This window comes from Microtus oregoni, unplaced genomic scaffold, assembly GCF_018167655.1.
Source record: "Microtus oregoni isolate MIOR12 unplaced genomic scaffold, Mior012 000014F_ref0000157, whole genome shotgun sequence".
Lineage (NCBI taxonomy): Eukaryota > Metazoa > Chordata > Mammalia > Rodentia > Cricetidae > Microtus > Microtus oregoni.
Window position 1 is genome coordinate 24,053,159 of NW_024543073.1, and position 20,826 is coordinate 24,073,984.

General features: G+C 37.3%; 1 protein-coding gene across 4 annotated transcripts in view; it reads right to left on the reverse strand.

Annotated features, from left to right (window-relative positions):
- Ssbp2 (single stranded DNA binding protein 2) overlaps window positions 1–20,826 on the reverse strand; it is a 254,278-nt gene that overhangs the window by 65,316 nt on the left and 168,136 nt on the right. For 2 of the 4 annotated variants that reach the window (XM_041663317.1, XM_041663318.1), the window contains exon 5: window positions 6,637–6,726. The exons of the other annotated variants lie outside the window; for them this stretch is intronic. In XM_041663317.1, coding sequence (XP_041519251.1) covers window positions 6,637–6,726 — 90 coding nt within the window. The remainder of the gene's footprint in view (window positions 1–6,636; window positions 6,727–20,826) is intronic. 4 annotated transcript variants of the gene reach the window in all.

Consider the following 20,826-nt stretch of genomic DNA (forward strand, 5'->3'; position numbering starts at 1 on the left):
GTTCATTAAGATTTAAAGTGATACCTACAACTCCTGGAGAGTGGGAAAGGGGGTGTCTCTAGAATTATATTTCCAAAGACTCATTTCTGAAAGAGCATCAGGAAAAGAGGAAAGATGCCGACCACTGGAAGGAAGGCAACAGCAAGATCAACGAGCACCTGAAGAGCAGAGAGGTCTGAGAAGGCGTGCAGACTGTCTAACTGCATGTGGGACAAAGCAGGAGGTACTGGTGTGGTGTGGCCGAATCGGGAAGACTCAACCGCAGAGCACATAGACAAAGGCATCTTCAAAATGGGCTTTGTCACAAAAATCAAGTTAACAAATATTTACCTCCAACAACCATTTAACCCGGAGCTTGTGAAAATATTTCCATTTCTTTCTTTTCAGTCGTAAGAGTTGCAGCGAGTAACTATTTTTCTCATGTTTGATTCTTTTTTTTCAAAGTATTGACAATAGTGTCTTACTTTGAGTCCCCCACTCAGCTGGTTTATGTCATTTATATTGAGCCTTTTCTAGTCAATAAGAACACTGTTTAGAAACAAGAAAAATCTCTACTATTTCCTTTCTTCCCTCCACTCCTTCCTTTCTTTCTTTTTCGCTATTACTATGTCAAAGCATTGGGTCAGCTTGCTACAGTGCAGTTTGGTGAACTCAGGACCACGAGGGGTGCACCCACACACTAAGACAATGGGGATGTTCTATTGGGATCTCACCAAGGCCAGCTGGCCTAGGTCTGAAAAAACATGGGATAAATCCGGACTAGCTGAACATAGCGGACAATGAGGAATACTGAGAATTCAAGAACAATTGCAGTGGGTTTTTGATCCTACTGCACGTACTGGCTTTGTGGGAGCCTAGGCAGTTTGGATGCTCACCTTACGAGACCTGGATAGAGGTGGGCAGTCCTTGGGCTTCCCACAGGTCAGGGAACCCTGATTGCTCTTCGAGCAGATGAGGGAGGGGGAATTGATCGGGGGAGGGGGAGGGAAATGGGAAGCGGTTGTGGGGACGAGGCAGAAATCCTTAATAAATAAATAAATTAAAAAAAAAAAAAAAAAAGAAAGAAAAAAAAAAAAAATAGAATCTTTGGAGACATCACCACACTGCCACTAGATGGCAAAGCAGCTTTCCCATTGATGCCCTTATCCTGTAAAGGGACTGACAATCCGTGGCACTATGTCTTCCATGCAGAGCAGCATTCCAATCAGCTTACACTGAAAAAATATGGACGAGCACCTCATCCTGAAACTAAATTACTTAAGACACTTATTTCAACACATATTTATAACCTTAATCACACCAAAACCTTCCTTTTACAAGCCAGCATCAGCAGTTTTTAGCTGTTTCTGTTAAGGATAGTAAGATTTAGTGACTATAAGATAATAAATGCATCACAAGAGAAATTAAAACAAAATATAATGCACAGCAAAATGAACAAGTCTGTAGTTTGGTGTACGTTTAAGTCAAGCACTTACAGGTATTTCCCACATTAGCTATAGACTCAGGTATGATGTATCCTAGTATGTATACCTAGTAAAGGATTACACTGTGCTTTGCAATCAAGGATGTGTGCAGTTACTGGAGTGACACATGTGGTCCAGTTACCATCTGGGAACTTTTCTGAGCTGAAGAGCAGGAACAGGAAACACTATGATGCTCTCCCACATCCCAGAAATGAGAAATGGCCTCACTTAAATGTTCTATAGATGACCATAAGTCATGGGAGAACCTTTATTACAACCCACAACACTGAATCTTACAAGGTAACAGACAGAATTAGTAATCTAATTTTTAAAACATAAAGAATGTTCACATTTCCTTTACTTTATAAAGACTATTTACTCGATCATATTGACCACTGTACATAAATTAGAATATCTAAAATTGTCTAAGGAATACCGCCGCAGCCTATTTCAATAAGGCTATTGAATGAATGACTACACCTATACAAAAGCACAGACGTAAAACACATTGAACATCATTTATAGTTAGAGCTCCCTAGTATATGCTGAAGCTGTTCAGTCAAGTCACATGAGATTACTGATGCATTATTGTATTTTTTTCTACTAAAAGCAAACTCCAGATGGCTATGGAGAGTATCACTGCCCTTCCTCTGGTCCCAGTCAGTCAGACAGCTTGGTGGCTCTGAAGTCATCCACCAGTTCTACAATGGGTGTCACTGAGGTTTCTTACGTTAATCACTCCTCTGACAGGCTCCAGGCAAATGCCTTTACTTGATACTTCCTTTTGCAAGTCCAACTAAACCCTCTAATTTCACTCAATTGGTCACTTACTAAAGTAATAGAAGTTCCCATTTAAACAAACACAAAATCTAAATGGTGCTATGACTTGAATTAGAAGTGCTCTGGTAGGCATCTGTGTTTTCTCATCTTGTAGCCGCAGGGGGTGCTGTTGGGGAGGTTACAGAACCTTTAGAAGGTCAGTCTTATAAATCAGGGTTATGTAAAGCCTTGGCCACATCCAGTCACTTTCTAATTCCTGGTCCACTGAGACATGAGCAAATACATAGCAAACTCCTACCACCAAGGACTGGGCCACCACAGTCTTGCTTCCTGCACTGCTAGACTGGTCCCTCTCAAACTGTGAGTCAAGACAAGCTTCCCCCACATTAAGCTTCTTCTGCCCGGTACCTTATCAAAATGACAAGAAAGAAACTAAAAACATGGGAACAAAGTCTCAAAGAAAGGCGATAATTGAAAGGCTATTTTCCATAATGGGCATATTAAATTACTGGGATATTAATCACTGTTATTGATTTTAAGATTAAAGTTAGTTGTAATTGTTTTGAATTCGTAAGTTTAGAATTTATAGGGTCACCTGCTAAAGAATTTAAGTTGTTGGGGGGGGGTTGTTCTTTAGTGTAAATGGGAATAAAAGAAATACATTTGTGTCTACTTAGGGAAACTATGTTCAACGTAATTGTTACAGTATGATTATAGTATGAGTACAGCTCAAAACTACTTATGCCTGAGCCTCATAAGCTAATTATAAATTATTAATTTATTCACTTGATACTAATACTTTAATCTCTTTATGGGTGACTTCCATTCCAGCTATGCCCAAATAAGCTTTGCATTTCCTCCCTGTACAGCTCTACCCATCTGTAAAATACACGAGAAGAGAATAGCTTCTTGAATCTGGCTGCTACTAGCAAGCTGAGGGCAGAGAGCTGCTTAGTGCTCCTCAGGGTGCTAGGAATTCCCTGGTATCTGCAAAGCTTGGTCTTTGAAAGCCCTGATCTCTTGCTAGTCATGACTCTGGAGCCAGTCATAGGGAGATTCACAGTCAGCCCTTCGGTATAGTTGCTTGCAATGCCCCTTTCCTAGAATGAACTCGTGTAATGGCTGTGCTGAGCTTGGGTGTTTTCATCTGTGAATTTTCTAAATGTGAACCATTCTCAGAAGAAAATGCCTATGGATTCAGGAGTAGAACCTGGTGTTTTTCTGTCAAGTATATCATTTGGGGCTTCTGATTATTACTATGTTTCTGTATGTTAAAGGTAGCTACTATTCATAAACAACATGTGTTATGCCCAGGCTCACACAGAAGTACAGTCCAAACACTGCAGAAAACCAAGACTGACTGACTAGGAAACACTTCAGCCCAACTCAGCACTACATTACTAAGACATTAGCTTTTTAGAATTTGATTAATTTTTTAACAGTTTAGGGACACTTTAAATACTGGGTGTATATAAATGTTGAATAGGTGGAAAAGGAAAGCCCTTGAGGTAAGTTAAAACAGCCTTCCTGGGTAAGCAGAAGTAATGCAATGGATCTGAATTTTCCATCCCCTATTTTTCTTTACATTGATAAAATCATTACAATTATTCAGAGTTCCAAAATAGGAACTACAGTATCTTCCTTGATTCTTGTAACTTTTTCTCTCTTCTGCTTAATTATGGCAATCAACTAAGGCTTTTCAAACATAATTACCAACTGTTTCTTTCCTTCTAATCCTACTGTCCCAGATCTTGTCAGAAAGACTTTCTTGAGCTCTATTTCTTCAACAGTTTCTACTTCTAGACGTATTCTTCTCAACTCAATCCTAGCGAATACTAGCGGAAACCATCTTTCTCTCTCAAGATGCGAAGATGACAGCTCATTGCGGTCTTTAAGATCAGGTTCAAACTCTGCACTACCTTCAAGGCCCTACAGGACCTTGTCAATTGTCTTAAAATACTTGGTTTCTATTCCTTTCCCTCTGGGTTTCTGCGTTAATCCTCTTTCCTCTCTTGTTCTTCTTTCTGTCTGCTCCTTCACCTAACTCTTCATTTATTTTAAGATATTATTTGGATTAATGTTTCTATTTTGGCAATAGTTTCCAACTATACCTTTCCCAAGACTAAGCATAGTGATCTGATCTGCTTGCCTATTTTCAAATTTTCCATACTTAAACCACCTTTGTCAATTTACCATTCTTTGGACTTGTGATTTCAGAGATCTTATAAAAATATTTCAGGGATGCCCAAACAAAGTCTGACTCAATTACACATCCAAGTGACTGCCTTTCTCAATGAGCCGATGGCTCCAAGAAGTGTGCTAAATAGCCTCGGCTCTTATTACACCCTTTCAGGATCTCCTCAGCAGAGAACACATCTTTCCACTCGGTGTCCAGGACCCCTCGTCTACAATCCTGCGCTTTCTCTGTGTTCCCTGGCACCTCAGCTGCTTGTTTTGTTGCTGGCGAACGCTGGCTAATGGCCCACTGTCGGAGACAGCATTCCTCTGCTTACCCCTCTTATTCGCTGTTTTCCTACCCCCACCCCCACCTCTCCTCCAGTGTACCTAACCACTCTTCCTTGGCCATCACAGAACTTTTCACTTTACTTGGTCATTTTTAAAGCTGGCTTTTGTTAACATAAGGAGCTTCAGGAAGTTGTACACTGTATGCGCTGTATTTTAGATATCACACTCTCTGGAATCTAGTGGTACCTAATCATGAAATGTATCAGAGTAATTAAAAGGAAGTTAAAGCTATTTTGACCACTCTTAACAGGAAAACAGGCAAGGGAGGGGCTAACTCTGCCAAATGTGAAAATGAAAATGTATGGGTTTACCCATCTTGGCGTAATGCTATAGTGTAAGAATTTGGCTTTCATCCCACCCAGCCTTCCTTTGTTTTTTTTTTTTTTTAAACAGCACCTAATAGATAAAACTCTCCAACTTACTCACTAACCCTAGCCACCTTTGGCATGAGAACCAAGAGTGTAAAGCAAAAACAAAATGAGCTGGAAATAGGTCATGGGTAACAATCAACTTTCAAAGGTAATTTCAATGGTAGAAATTCAGGCTGTTTTGATTAAAGTTCTAGCCCTGTCACTTTCTATGAAAATCATTTATTTATCAATGTTTTGGTATTTCCATCTTCACAGTGAGAATCCTAAGAATCCTTACTTCACACTTTGGGTGCTGAAGGAATTGGAATCTATGAAAGCATGTAGACTACACTAAAGCACAGCACTTAGAAAACAATTATTAAGCGTTCGTTATTATTATCATTCTCTTAAGTGGTGATTATTTAACAATCAAGAGTCATACTCAGTTCCTAGAGTATAAAAAGGGGTCTCAAGATAAAATGTGGCTTTAATATGACTTAAATATTACATATGACTCAAGTAATAATAAAGAGCAGCTAGACAAATAAAAATGGCCTAAAAGTGCAGGGTTTTTACTAGACTCTAATTGAGATAATTTATTTCAATGTATCTATTTTACAACATTACTTATAATTTAATATCTCTATTTTTACTTTTATAAGTACCTTAACGATTATCAAGAATTTTGAAATTAAAAATAAATCAAAATATCAATTTGGCTTATAAGTACCTACTATATTACAAGATAGTATGTTGGATATTAATTTCTATACTGCCTTCCACCTCTAACTCCTAAACTCTGAATTTTCTCAGAGTGTTATAAAATTAACCATATACAAAACACTCGTTAGAATTTATGCTGGTATACTGGCTTGGGTTAGAATTCTATCCGATTTAAGATGAAGATCTACGAAATTTAAAAGTGATACATTATTGTTCTAAAATGGTTACTGTCATTGCTAAAAGAAACAGGTACTGAAAATTTAAAATGCTAAATACATGGTTGAAAAATATGATCTTCAAATTTTATATAATTATATTAATATAAAAGTTCCAGCTGAAAAATCACAAAGGTGATTTCAGATATTTTGATACAGCCTATAATTTTAATTACACGAATAGATTATGACTTGGCTACTTTTGAAAATACAGCCAAATCTTGATTATTCTTAGTCTATAGAAATATGGACACTTAAAAATGGACCTCTTCACATCCTTAGTGTCTTTCACTAAAGTATTTACCACTGTGATCTTATTATTCTACTTTGTACTTTGATTTCTGTTCCTTCTTAATTATCAAACCATTTCATTGATATTAGTCATAACAAATAATATAACAAAGGAGGAAAATGTAATAGATAACCAGTCTGAGCAATCAAGAGTTGGCTGTACAGTATAGTATTTACCTTAAGAATCAAACTAGAAGAATTAAAAGAGCCTCATCCTACTTCATTATCATAAACAACAACAAGCAGGAGTCCCTATGCCTTAACATTCCTAGTCAAGTCTCCAAGTACCTGAAAGAACCCTGGTGGCACAGGACCTACTGGCATGCCATCTCCTGGGGGCATGTTTCCTAGCACGGGGCTGGGAGCTGCTGCAGCACTCTGCAAAGAATAAAGGAGAGACAGAGCTACATCATTACAGAGAAGGCACAGGACCACAGGCTGCTGAGACGATCACAGGGTGGCTGCTTTTGCACTCCTGGGAGCAAAAGCTACTGACTTCCCACTCCACAAGCGAACTGTGATTAACAGAGTGACGAACAATGTCACTGGCTTCAGTGGGCCTCTAGAAATTTCATGAAGGCAAAGACCTTTCTTGGATGACACATTTGAATATATATTAAATGCTGACAGTAATGTGACAGATGATAAGAATTTAAATAAATGCTTAATTTTAAGGTACACACGTTTGAAATGGTAAACATTAGCAATGAATGTACAAATAGACAAAAGTCTGTGTACGATGATCACAGGGATTGAGAGAAAGATTTTTATTTGGATTATGCTTAGTTATGTCACAAACAAGTACAATTAACTTTATGCCTAGAGATAGCCATATTATTATTCCCTTTTAAAATGTTACAATCATTACCCAAAATATAAACTATAAGGTGGTAAAGATGAAAATGCAAATGGAAGACTGAAGAAGAAAAATAAACTAGATTTGAAATCACTGGTCTCACACAAGTTATGAAAAACATCAGGTTGAAAAATTCAATGTTTATTCCATTTGTAAACTTTTAAAGAAATCCCAGCATTTTATTAGGAACATGAAAAATTAAACCTTTAGTTTAGATTCTTTGTAGTCAAATCAGGATTATAGATTTATTTTTTTAAATATCAGCTATACATAAAATTGCTCTGCAACTATGGATTTTATTTTTCAACTTGATTAAACACATTCAAAGTCCTAAAACTACTCAAGAAGGGTCCCGATGGGGATATAAACTGGTACCACCTTTATGGGAAAACACATGCAAGGTCCTCAGAAAACTCAGAAACAGATCTGCCACAGCAGCTGACGATCTTACTGCTGGGTCTATCCACAAGAAAAGAGATTAATGTGTTGCAGAGACATCTGCAATCCTATGTTGTCTGAAATTCTATTTATAACAGAAAAATACAGAATCAACCTAAATGTTCACTGATAAATGGATGGTTAAGGAAAATGTGGCCCATATACACAATGGAATTCTATTTAGCCATAAAAAACGTGACAGCATTAATGAACCCGGAGGACATTATGTTAAGTACAAATAAAGCAGGGTAGAGAGACAAACAGCACATATCTGATGCAAATGTGGAATTTAAAGAGCTGGTTTCATAAAGTGGAGAAGGTGGTTAGTAGAGGATAAAGAAGATACGGAGCCAGGCTGCTCGACAAGTGCAGAGTACCAGTTGGATACAGGGAGTAAGTTCTGGTGTTACACTGAATGTACTGTTACTGTGGTTAGCAAGAATGGATGATGTATTTCAAAACAGTAGAAAGAGAAGATTCTGAATGACTTTACTACAAGGGCAGCAGAGAGGCTGAGGACATAGCAGTTTGATTTTTAACAGCTTTGTTGTAAAAAATACTGCAAGCAGGTTCCAGAGTCAAGTGCATGCTGCACTGCCTACTGTGTACTACTGAATCCATCTGTGCATTTGTAGCCCGCAGAAGATACAGTATCTTAGCATGTCCTGGCTTTTTAAAAAAACAAACAGTCAAACAAACAAAAAGAGAGGTTTATTCCACAATACTTGAAATGGTTGAGAGCAATGATTTTCACAGTTCCCAAAGACATGTAGGCTAAAATGTGATTGCGTGAAGTACTGCTTACGTATGAACCCAAATGTAATCTCAGCCAACGCATATGAATACAAAAGAGGGAACTGAGCATGCTCCGAGGAAAGCGTGCCACGGCCTGTAGTGACTATTCCTTTCATTCTGCACAAGTCGCACATGGTCTTTAAATGAAAGCAAGCTACCTTTCCATTTAACTAAACTTGCATAAAATTTTAATACACTGTTGAGAGGGGCGAATTTACTACCAACAACCCTGTTAGCCTTAAACACACAGTTACAGCCAGGTCTAGGAATTGAGATTTGATCTCTGTCTTTGAAATAATTCAAATCTATTTTCATCTATTCTTAGCTGCCCAAAACCGACACTGGTAACTTTTTTTCATACACTAGAAAAATAAAACAGGTTTATTTGTACCAATGAAGAAGAAAGAATGTAGATTGCTTTCTCCAGACTATATTGTTTACAAGTATTTGTTACTTTTTCCTTGAAAGGTCTTCGCCCTATGAATACTTTATGAAGGTTTATGCCGTTATTTTATAAGTCCAGAAAAATATTCACTTTTTTGGTTTTCTCATCAAGGACTTTTGAGGGTCAACATAGCAGTGAATATAACAGAAATAAAACCCTTGCTTTAAGGCTTATTCTTAGCAAGAGGAGAAAGACAATAAACAAAACAAATAAAAGAGAAAATATTTATTGCAATCTGACCCAAGGAGAACAGAAAGAATGGGGCAGAGCCCTCAACGCTGCAAACAATTCTGAAAACACAGTGAAGACACACGAACTTCCAGACCAGGCTACAGAGACTCCTGGCTGAATTAAATGAGTCTTTTATTGTTTTGTTGTTGCTTTCTGTGTCTGTCTGTGTCTCTCGGTCTCTGTGCGTATTTCTATGTTCTAGTGTTTATTAATAGAGTCTTACATAGCAGTTTCAAGTCCTGATTGACCTTGAACTCACTACTCCCCTGAAGCTGGCCTTGAACCCCTGACCCTCCCCCTCCCCCCCCCCGTGTATGCTGCCATGCCCAGTTTTTACTGTTGTTAGACTCTCCTTACATTTCAAGACATGCCAAACTCTTATTGTGCAAAGGTAAGCATGAGGATTCTTCACTTTCAACATTCTTGCTTCGCTCACAAAGATGTGGTTCCTCGTAAAAGGTAACCTGATAACTAGATGACTTACAGCACATGGTACAGCTAGTTATTTGGTGTTAGAGTAATTTTTAGTCTTCTTTAAAGATACAAAAGGAACACAATATTATAATTTATAATAAGATTACAATTAAATTATCAAAGTCACAAAGTACAAGTCTGGATCATTCTGACCTCTACTTTACCCTGTGGGCCACAGGCTGAGCCACACTGTTCATCACTTGTGCTAGGCTTTACTAACAGTCCACTGCCATTATTGTGTTATGGGGTTCAGCTTGGAGCACCATTTGGTCCACTAACAAATGCTACTCTGCTAAATGTCACAGATGTATACTAATCGGTACTATAAGTACTGTCAAACAATAACCCTCCAGTTGACTACCATGCTAATTTATGTACATTATTTATCTAAGTATTCTAAGTACTGACTCTATAAACTGAAGAACTGAGCTGTTTGATTAAAGCTTCTAGAAGGAAAGGGTTCTAAGTTTCTTGGAAAAACTTGTTTCAACTTTACTTCTAACACATGGGGCAAATTTAATCTGTTACCTAAGAGCAAACAGCAAGTTATAACTGGGCCTAAGTAAGAACTGTGCAGGAGTCAGCACAGCTACCTAACAAGGAACTAGTTACCACTAAACAATACAATTAGTGAGATACCACAGAGGATCAGTTTCACTGGAATTACATAAATTCCCATAAGAGTATCACTGAATATCCTTTATTATTTAATTGTTATAGTTTGATTTTTTATAATAACTTCTTGTCTTAATAAAAGAAAAACATACAATATGGATATTTCTTGTAACTAATCTCAATGTGAGCCTTCCATTCAGATATAAACGTGTGTTTCCATTGTGTCCTTTAAATCCGCAGTTTTCAGATACGAGCACCCTAATGAGCACTTACCAATCATTAGCTTCGGTATTTGAAAAGGAGATGAATAAACCTCTAGGAGGTTTCAAAGAGTTGACACAAAGTTAAAAATATTAATCTGTCATAAAATAAAATAAGCTTTTATCAAGACGTTATACACAAAGTAACTCTTAGTAATTAAAAAACCAGTTTCTGACTATACAGTGAGGGTTAAGATACAAAATTTGTGTTTGGTGGAACACAAAAAATATTAAGAATGTGTAAGACTAAAAAGAAATAACTGTAAAAATAAGGAGAGGGTATGACTTAGAGTTTGGGAGGAGATTAAACATAGGGTAAGAAGGGGAAACAGGATTATTGGTATTCATTACTCAGTAAGTCATGTGCACTATTTTGAGACTCCATGATTTCAACTGCAATGAACCCAGTTCAGGTGTTGCCAATGTGACTGAAGTGAGAGGCCGCACTGTAAGAAGAGATGGACTCTCCCCACTTCTAGGAGGGGATACTCCATCTCATAAAAGAATGTGTGTACGAGTTTATTCTCTTTGCTCTTCTGCCTTCACAGCAGGAAGGTCCCCCACTAGGTGGCAGTGCTCAGTCTCAGACGACCCAGTTGCTAGGCTGTGACGGAGATCTTTTTATGGCAACACAACACACACTAGCTATATAGAGGGATTTGAAAGAAAACCTTAAAACGGCGGCAGTAGTTACCTTGCCGTGCCAACTATAATGCGAGCTACACTTAAGTAGTCTGATTACTGGCTGAAGACATTGTTGGACATATGGAGGAATTGGAGCAGAAAATAATGTGATATAGGCAAGCTAAAGAGTCAACATGATCATTTGTTGACAACTTACTGCATAACACATATGTTTATTTGAAAACAATTTATTTCTATTCTACTTGTTGAACTTTACTGTCCATTTTCAAACACTTTATATTAACTAATTTAACATTATTCTGTTTTCTGACAATAAAAACTAGAAAGCAATGCATTTTATGCCGAATTTACCTGCGTATCTGCATGGTCTGAGGTTAGTGTTTACCATTTTTCTTAAAAACTCATCTGAATACAAATTAATTTTGCTAGTTAATGGGAAATAACTAGAGGCAAAATTACACTGACTAGATGAACTGGGTAAGAATGAGAACAATATCCACCTTGTAGATGTAGCTGAAGACACACTTTAGTACACAAATGGCTGGATGCTTTGGTTTTTAATTTCTAGTTTCCCAGCTGTAGCCAGGTAAGGTATATTACAACCTCCAACACAGAAGTATGTTGAGTAACATTCTGTGATCAAATCAATAACGTTTTATAATTTTCCACTGATAAAACATCAATATTCTATCTACACTTTTATTGCTGGCTTTCTATCTTTATATTTCCTTCAAACATATACCATGCCCCTGAACTGCTGTTTGACCATTTCTCCTTGTGCTTCTATCAACTCTTGCCCAGAAGGCTCATCATGAATTTCATCTATGTGAAATGGGGAGCAGAGATCACAGTGGAGACACCCGAGACTTTTGATATAACAACTGCAAGAAGACTAAGTTGGTCTGGTTTAAGCTACTGAGTCTGCTCTGAATGGCTGTTGCAGATACAGGTATATTGGTTTTAAAATTTGGAAGGAACTCTGCAGGGAAATGAAAACAAGCACACCTCCACCTCTAAATTCCTATTCACTTCTGGAAAAGGTTGTTCAAAGGACGTACAGAAGGTGAGTAACTCCAAAGTTCTCTAGACGTTGCTGCAGTTACCCTGATGTAGACTATATATTTCCTAATTATATAATTTTCATTAAATCAATATCCTGGTTAAGAGTAAACAAACAAAAATAAATCTCACATTAAGCCACACTTGGTTTTGTGGCCCATCTGGTGTCACAATTCTGTAACTGGCTTTGCATCTTGCTCAGGTCAATTGGTTTTCTTCATTCCACAGGGACAGTGGCAGAGCTTAGAGAGAAGAAAGTCACATGCAGCATCTCCTCGGCAACTGCCAGCTGTGTCTCTAGCCCACCCTCCCTGCTCCTGCTCCCTGACTGCTAAGGAAAGTTCCACCAATCCTGTCTAGACTGTTGAGCTCAGTGATGGGCAGGCAGGGAAAGACAGACACCTGCTGGAAGCATTGTTTGGGATTCGCCATCCTGTCACATGTGCTGATGGTGCCTGGTTTGGCTTTATATCCTGTATCACAGTGAGTGGGATCTGACCTTAGTTCCTGCACTGGAACAGGGCCCACTTCCTTTATTTTGTAGGCTGGTTGCTTCTCTTGCTACCCAGATGGGGACTGAAAGCCTCAGATGTCCTAATTAATATGTTATAGTTCTGTATCTCAGTCAGCGAGAACGAGCTGAAAACTAGACTTCACCACTAGCTGCAGCAAGAGTCCCTGGCTGTGAATAGCTCATTTACTATATTTCTGCCATGTCTCCATGATAAATATTGCTTTTCCTACCTGGAGGGCATTTCCAACACCCACCCTGAAACCATGAAGATACTGAGTACTTGCAGACATCTCTCCACGCGCCTGCTGCCATACAGGAGATCTACAAGGCACACATCCTTCCTAGCAAGTGTTTGCTACAGAACTCCTTCCATTTGCTCAGTTCTTCCTTCTATTGTCTTGTCTTGGAGTCCCAGCACATTTGTTCTAAACGCACTCCCACAGCCACTCCCTTCTACTGACGTTGTTCTTCTGAAACATCTTTGTCCCAGAACACATCACAGCTCTGTACCAACAGCATGAACCAAACCATTGGCACTTTTTTTTTCAATAGTGATTTTCTCAAGAAGTTAATCATCATGAGACTCATTTAAAAGATATAATATCAGTTACAACTTAGTTTATAATTATACAAGATGGCTATTTCCTTTGGGAGCACCAGTACCTGTCTGTAGTCCCAGCACTTAAGAGGATGAGGGAGGAGGATGCTATGACTTGAGGACCAGTCTGTGCTACATAGCAAATCCAAAGCTAGAAGACATAGACAGACAGACATAACCCAGTGCATCTCCTCAAAGACATGTTTCACACACACACACACACACACACACACACACACACACACACACACACATTATAAACTCATAGGAAGAAATTTCAAGCTTACCATTTTCAATTTATTTCCCTCAACAACACCATTAGCCTGGATTTGAAATAGTATGTAACTAATAAACTATTTTAAGTTTTACCCAGAACAAATAAGAAGACATGGTTAAGCAGAAATTTAATGGATTTTTAAGTCAAAAATTGAATTATTTTACTACAATACCTAGGATGATTTCTATCACTGAATATTTTTAAAGCTATTTAGAATGTTTCTTCTTTCAAGAAAGTTAGTACACATAAAAAAGAAACCGAGAATAGCTTGAGCCAAAATCTATTACTTACTTTAAAAGATGTTTATTTATAGGAGGCAAAACAGGTGGCTTACAAAAAGGCAAGATGAAAATAAATTAGTAAATGAAAATACTTGTTCCTATTCACTCTGAACTGAAAGGGAATTAACTCACTGGACCTGCTCTCACGTGCCAGCGAGTGCCCAACTCTGCCTCCTTCCTCCCAGGATGGAGTGTGACTGCTCATCTCTGCTACTGGATTTTAAACTATTTAATTGCCTCACAGAGCAAAACCAAGCACCACCACAGGTTAGCACATAAAAACGCCTAGATAAAAGATAACTGCAAAGGGAGCTGATTAATCTGAAATATTTTGAAGATAACTTTAAATTACTTTTTAAAAGACCCTAAAAATAGATCATATCTTTGAAAAATAGAGTAAAACAAACCGAAAACGAGATATTCAGCCAACAATTGGTTCTCCCTTTTAGAACATATAAAAAAGGGGTTTTGTTATTGTTTTTTTAAAATATACTAGTGAGCTGTTTTAAAAGCAGACTCTTGTGAGACAGTGGTTAAAACAAAATTTATCTGTGATCCTCTTTCTAGCCAACGCTAGTGTGCTCTAAAGGAATTACAGATGATCATATATGACCTTGCACGAGATGCACACCCGTGATCCTCATGATGATTGTTAAAAGCCTCAACATAGACAGTTAGTATGCCTTATTAAAATAGATCTACCCAATTCCGAGCAACAGAAGAATGCTGCCCCTAAATGAATCCTAGAATCTGTTCTTATTTCTCATATTGCCACTTAAAATGCTTAGACAAGAAACTGTCTTTATATACTGCATTACTAGAATATTTTTATGCTGAGAAACCTTCATCCTTAAAAAGGTCAGTTTACTTTTTTGAGACAAATAAAATTCATTCAGTGCAGTTCTGGAGAAACTGAGTGAAAAGACTGGGAGAAAGATTTCTGAAACAGAAACTTACATGTGCCTGTTTTCATGTAAAACTGGCTCAAAAGCCAGGTATGGCAGGACATGTCAGTGCTCTTGGATTTGTGAAGCAGAGCAGGAGTTTAGGGATAGCTTTCTCTACACAGAAAGTTGCAGGCTACCTAGGAGTATCCATCTTAAAATCAAAAATAAATAAAATATAGTAAGCCCAGAATTCAAATGTAAGAACGTGAAGTGTGAATGATGCCAACATAATGAAGTACCTTAGCCTGGTACACATATTTCAAGTCTAAGTTTGACTTGATATTTTTCATCCAAGCATGCATTTAAATACAACAAACTTTACAAACACCCCATATGTAATGGAGTACTGAGCAGACTCTGCTCTTTTTCAGAGACATTTATAATCCTGAAAGAAGACATAATTATACTCAGCTGTACTTGGTAGCATGGGAAAGTTATGAAGAGGAAGGTGTAGTCTAGAAGAAAATCATCTAAGCTGAGACCTAAAGAAAGAGCTGGTTGGCAGTAAGGGTCAGAAGTTAAGTCAGAACAGTTATGCCCTGCAAAGTAAAGGATGAGGAAGAGTGAAGGAGCATGGGAAATATTAGAAAGGTCTGTGTAGCTGAAGTAAGTGACGTGAAATTGCTGCATGAGGTGGCTTTTTCTGGATTTAGATGACTTCACACAGTACTGGATTTCATTATGGCATTTTCAGATACTCTTCCCTTTTCTTCCCTGTGACACTGTCCCCACTTTACCCCTGTCCCCTCCACTTTTACTGTCCCCTCCCCACAATATCCGACATCTAATTTCATATCACATATATTTCATATTACATATATTTCATTACCCCCAGCCATGCAGTAAGGTCTTTTATTTGCCTCTTATGGTTCCCCCTTTATATTTTCATGACCTTCTCATCAACAAACAATAAATCAGAATTTGTGGTTCCTATAACCCTTGTATTAATTTACTGCAGTGTTTACCACATTATAAGTAAAATTTCTGTTTTCAAACTGAACAGACCTAAAAGGAATGACTTTTTCTTTCTTGAACAGGTGGAACTTATTCTGAGCACAAGGACAATAAGAGCTGGATGGACTGAACCTGAGTTTATTATGTTGACTTTTTTTTACTTAAATAAAATTTGTCATTTACAGAATTAATAAGTATACAAATTCTAAAACAGCATATGTTATCTTACACCAGGCAAGTACACCAAACTCCTCGAAGAAAGCCGACACAAGTCAACTTCGTTCATATTTATTTTTGTTGTTTCCTAGTAGCTACATGTAGTCTTGAAGAAGAGTAGCCCAGAGTAAACTTCTTTTCATGCTAACATTCCCCACAGACAATGGCATTAATCAAGGATGCTATTACATGTAAAGTGTCCACTGATTTGTAGAATCATTTCATCTGAGTACTGAAAGATGACCATATAACTCATTTTTAAGATCAGGGTGTAATATATGGCACCAAGTCACAGCTAACCATTAAGTGAACATGGTTTTAAACATTGTTAAAAAGGAAGCCATAAAATAATCATTCTTTCACTGTAGAATCACAAATGGTAAGTTACTCAATGAAATCAAATTAGATGCTATAACAAAATCAAATTTAAAGCAAAAGAATTAGTAAGTATAAAAAGCATTTTTACTTAATAAAAGGAATAATTCATGAGCAAATAATAATCTTTAATGCATGAAAGGGCATAACCGCAAAACTGACAAAACTACAAAGAAACTAATAAATTCAAAATCACAATGAAAGGTTCAGGGGCCTCCTAGAAACTGATAGATTAAGTAAACTAAGACAGATTTATAATCAAAACCGACAAGTTAGATGTAACAGACACATAAAAACAGCATTCCCACAAGCAGAAAATGCACATATTTTTCCAGGATTCTTTCTACTTTAGACTTGGCACTTGCCAAGCAAATGACATGGAATACAAGAAGCTATTCTTCGGTATTTGATAAATAGAAAGAAAAATAATTATTTGACACTCTAAAGTAATAAACAATAGAACCTAGTAACTGGCAAAAACACAGCTAGAGGTAAAGCCATTCATACAGTGTTCTTCCCACCTCCTAAATAGCACCGAAGTAGATTGTAAACAGAATCACCTCTGAAGGGAATAAACATCACTTAGGTTAAAAAGGTAATGGTTATTAAGTAGTAGTAATATTGCTGACTCAGTAAAAATAGCATGTTCTTTATATATTTGCAGCCACTTGGGTACTTATGCACAAACAGAGGCACTGTCACCTATCTTCCACATGTTAAGAACAGGCACAACCCTCTCCAAATACACAAGAGAACAACGGTCCACTGAAATTGCAGGCAACCTGGGAGAAAACTTGTAAGAGCTGTGAACACAGCAGGGAAAAAGCAGTCAAACTGAATTAATTTCATGGAAAACAGTTTTAGTTAAGCTAATCTTGAAGAAAAAAAATTAAAAAAAAAACCAAACCTATTCGAATAGGGATGAAGAAAATACTCCAATAGTAAAAAGAAGCCAGAAAAAAATGAAAGTAGAGGCACCAACATTTAAATGAACTGGTGGTTTGGTTAGAAAACTAGACCACAGAAATCATGATACAGAAATAAAAGCAATCAGCTGAGGTGTGGTGTCACATGGATGAGTTAGCATCCCCAAAAAAGGCCAGGGAAAGACCAGCAGTGAAGATGCAGCCTTGGGAGACTCCAGCACAGTGGGCAGCCAGTGAGGAGAGCAAGAAGTGTGGTATGGAGCATACCTGAACCTAGGAGATCAGCTGTGTGTGCTTCAAATGGCAGAGCCAGATGTGGGGCTGCTCAAGATCATTGGAACCCAAAGTGTCGAACACTGAACTTTTTACACTACTGGCTTTGGGTTTTCTTTGATTTGATTCTGTGTCCTGTTCTTCCCTTTCGGTATAAGAAGTGTTTAAATAATTTCTTTATTTTATAAGAGTCCATAGTCAAAAGACTAAACTTTTAGAGAGACTTTGGAATTTAAGAAAAACTTTGGAGTTTGAAAGCAGCCAGATATTTTTAAAAGATTGGACTTTAAAAGGGTATAACATGAATAATAAAACCCAGAGACAGATATTGGGGTTCAAACAGAAGACCAGAAAAGCAAAGTAGCCAGCTACTAGAGAGCTCTTACCTCTATAAAATCTTCAGACTGAAAGAGAGCGAGTTCCTGTCTCATCCTGCCTTATATTCCCTCCAGTGCTGGGATTAAGGCGTGCACCACCACCACCCGGCCACACTAGGCTACCTGAAGGTATGTGCCACCACTGCATGGCCTATATTGACTGACTAGCATGGCTGTTTGCATTCTGGTCTTCAGGCAAGCATTATTTATTAAAATACAAATGAAATATCATTGCATTTCCCCTTTTTATCAAAATAAAAGGCTATAACTAATACAAGAAAAACAATATACAGTTTACAATAACTATGAACAATATATATGGACAATAATAGATCAACAATGTCTAGTCTATTTGCATTTGACAAATTCAGAGGAAATACTCCATATCTATTCTATCTTGGTGAGTCTAAAGTCTTGTACATAATTTACTTTCTATCATAACTTACTTTCTGGATCTGGTAACAAGGAAAACTTTAACCATAACTATCTAGTCTTCAACTCCCTCAGAGACCCAAGAAGGAAATAATATTAACTGAGTAAACAAGAAGTACAAGCAAGAGACTTCTAAAAATTCTGAAAAATGACAGAAACAGCTGGCTGCCTAGACAGTCACCCATAGCTCTTCTGCAATGTTGGGGCATCCATCTTGGGCCTATAGGCCTAGCATATTCAACAGACTTTTCTATGAAGAAGGATATTCTGAATGGCTGTCTCACCTTGTCTTGACAATAGTTTGGCAGTCATTTTCTTTTGTAGCCTGCTTGTCCAATTAGGACAGCATACTGTCAGCAATTGAGGCAAGGGCATTTCCTTGCCCAGTAGCTTCCTTTTGCCACAAAGAAAATAAACTCCATGTGGAGTTTCTTCGATGCCGATCATCTTCTCTGAGGTAGACTGGTGCTACCAGAGATGTCTCATTGTCATAAAAAAAAAAGAACCTATGTTATTAAACCATCTTAAATGCCATGTTCTGTTGATCTCTGAAGTACTTGAAGATGACCTATCTATCTAAAATATATCTTTGTATGACCTTGAAAACAGATCTAATGTGACTACAAGTACGATTATAACAGGTGATTAACTACTAACATGCACTTTCTTATTTTTTTAACACTTGTTTTTTTTTTTAAAAAAAAGATTTATTTATTTATTATGTATACAGTGTTCTGTCTGTCTGCTTGCTGGCCAGAAGAGGGCACCAGATCTCATTACAGATGGCTGTGAGCCACCATGTGGTTGCTGGGAATTGAACTCAGGACCTCTGGAAGAGCAGTCAGTGCTCTTAACCGCTGAGCCATCTCTCCAGCCTCTTGCATTTTCTTATTATTCTAAACAGTTGGTAGTAATAATTTTCAAGGACTAGAAATTTGCATTACATTGTTAAATGAGTTGTATAGGTATGATACCTTGAACAAGAGTCGAAATTTAGGTACAGTATGTTCTAACAAAATTAATCTCAAATTCGTATCAATATGCAAAATTTGTATATAATATACAACAATCAAAACCAATGTAAAACATTTAAAACTAGTAGTTGCTTTTGAAAAGTAGATTCAATAATCTACCTTTTCTCCTATCATCTCTATATCCCTCTTTTCTTTTCAAAACAAGAACTATGTATCTAATCTCCTTTGCTCAACTTTCCTCCTGACCATAATCAATAACAACTTGTAATCAAACCCCTAAACAATGACAAATATCCATAACCCATTGAACAACCAAAAGTGACCCACCCCACCTCTTGGGAAGGTGGGCATAGTTTTCCTTAAATTTACTTCCTGCTCTCTGGGAGTAACAGTATCTTTAAGGGATTCTGAAAAGAAAAATTGGGGTTAATTGTCAAGGACTAGGAGAGGCAGCTATATCATTTGTTGTCCAATTTCTGTGTAATGGGGAAGTGCAGAGCTTGAGTCCTGGCTAGAGTAGTCTGTTAGGCTGAATCATCTCAGCTAGCCACCTCAAAATTGTTCTGAGCAATTTGTAGTCCACAGCCTATCTTTAGGTGATATTTTTCAGCTTAGTGGGGCTACCATAGTCCTGGAGGAATTGTCATTGTGGGGCCCTACCCTCCTTTTGGGGACTCCAAAGGTCACTGTTAGGCATGCTCATGGTTCACTGCACAAAACTGATAAAGACTCAAACACAAAATCATGTACAGGAAGGTAGATGAAACCTTTTTCTAGAAATAGTTAGTACTCTATGACCATTAATATCGTGACAAAAAGTTATATATATATAAATATATATATATATATATATATATATCTTATAAACCTTATATCTTCAGAAAAGTTGTTAAAGTGTCAATATAAAACCAAATGAATATGAGTTAGTGGCAACAGAGTAGTTCTTAAATTTTTATTTTTCTTCTGTTCCATATCAGTTGGTTCTTCTGAGAGAGAGATTTTGGATTTCATTTTAATAAGCATGCTTGGGTTTAGAGAAGGAAAGAGCCACACTCAAACTCCAAAACCAGCTTTAATCTTTAATCCGACTGGGGTTACAAAAAGACCATTTGCATTATATGTCTGTAGAGAATAGCAGAAACAAACATTTGGGAAGATTTATGGAATTTTATCCTGTTGTGAATGTGATATATCAATAGGCAAGTTTATGCCTTTTCTTGAGACTTTTTTAATAGATGAATTGTACTTTTTCTTCAGATGTCTCATTTGTCCAGTGGTCTTCAGATTCCTTAGCTGGATACTTCTATTTTCTTTAAAAGACAAAAATAAAACCCTTCCTAGCTCTAATTTTAGGGCTATTCTCTTTTGGCAAGTTATATTTGATCAAATAAAAAGATTTTTTAGTTTTATGTGTTAGTTTAGATTAAGGGGCCATGCTGTTTGATGAGCTATCATCTCTTTTAATTAAGATGTGTCTCTTGTTCAAATAGAATCTTTATCAATTTTGATAGTATCC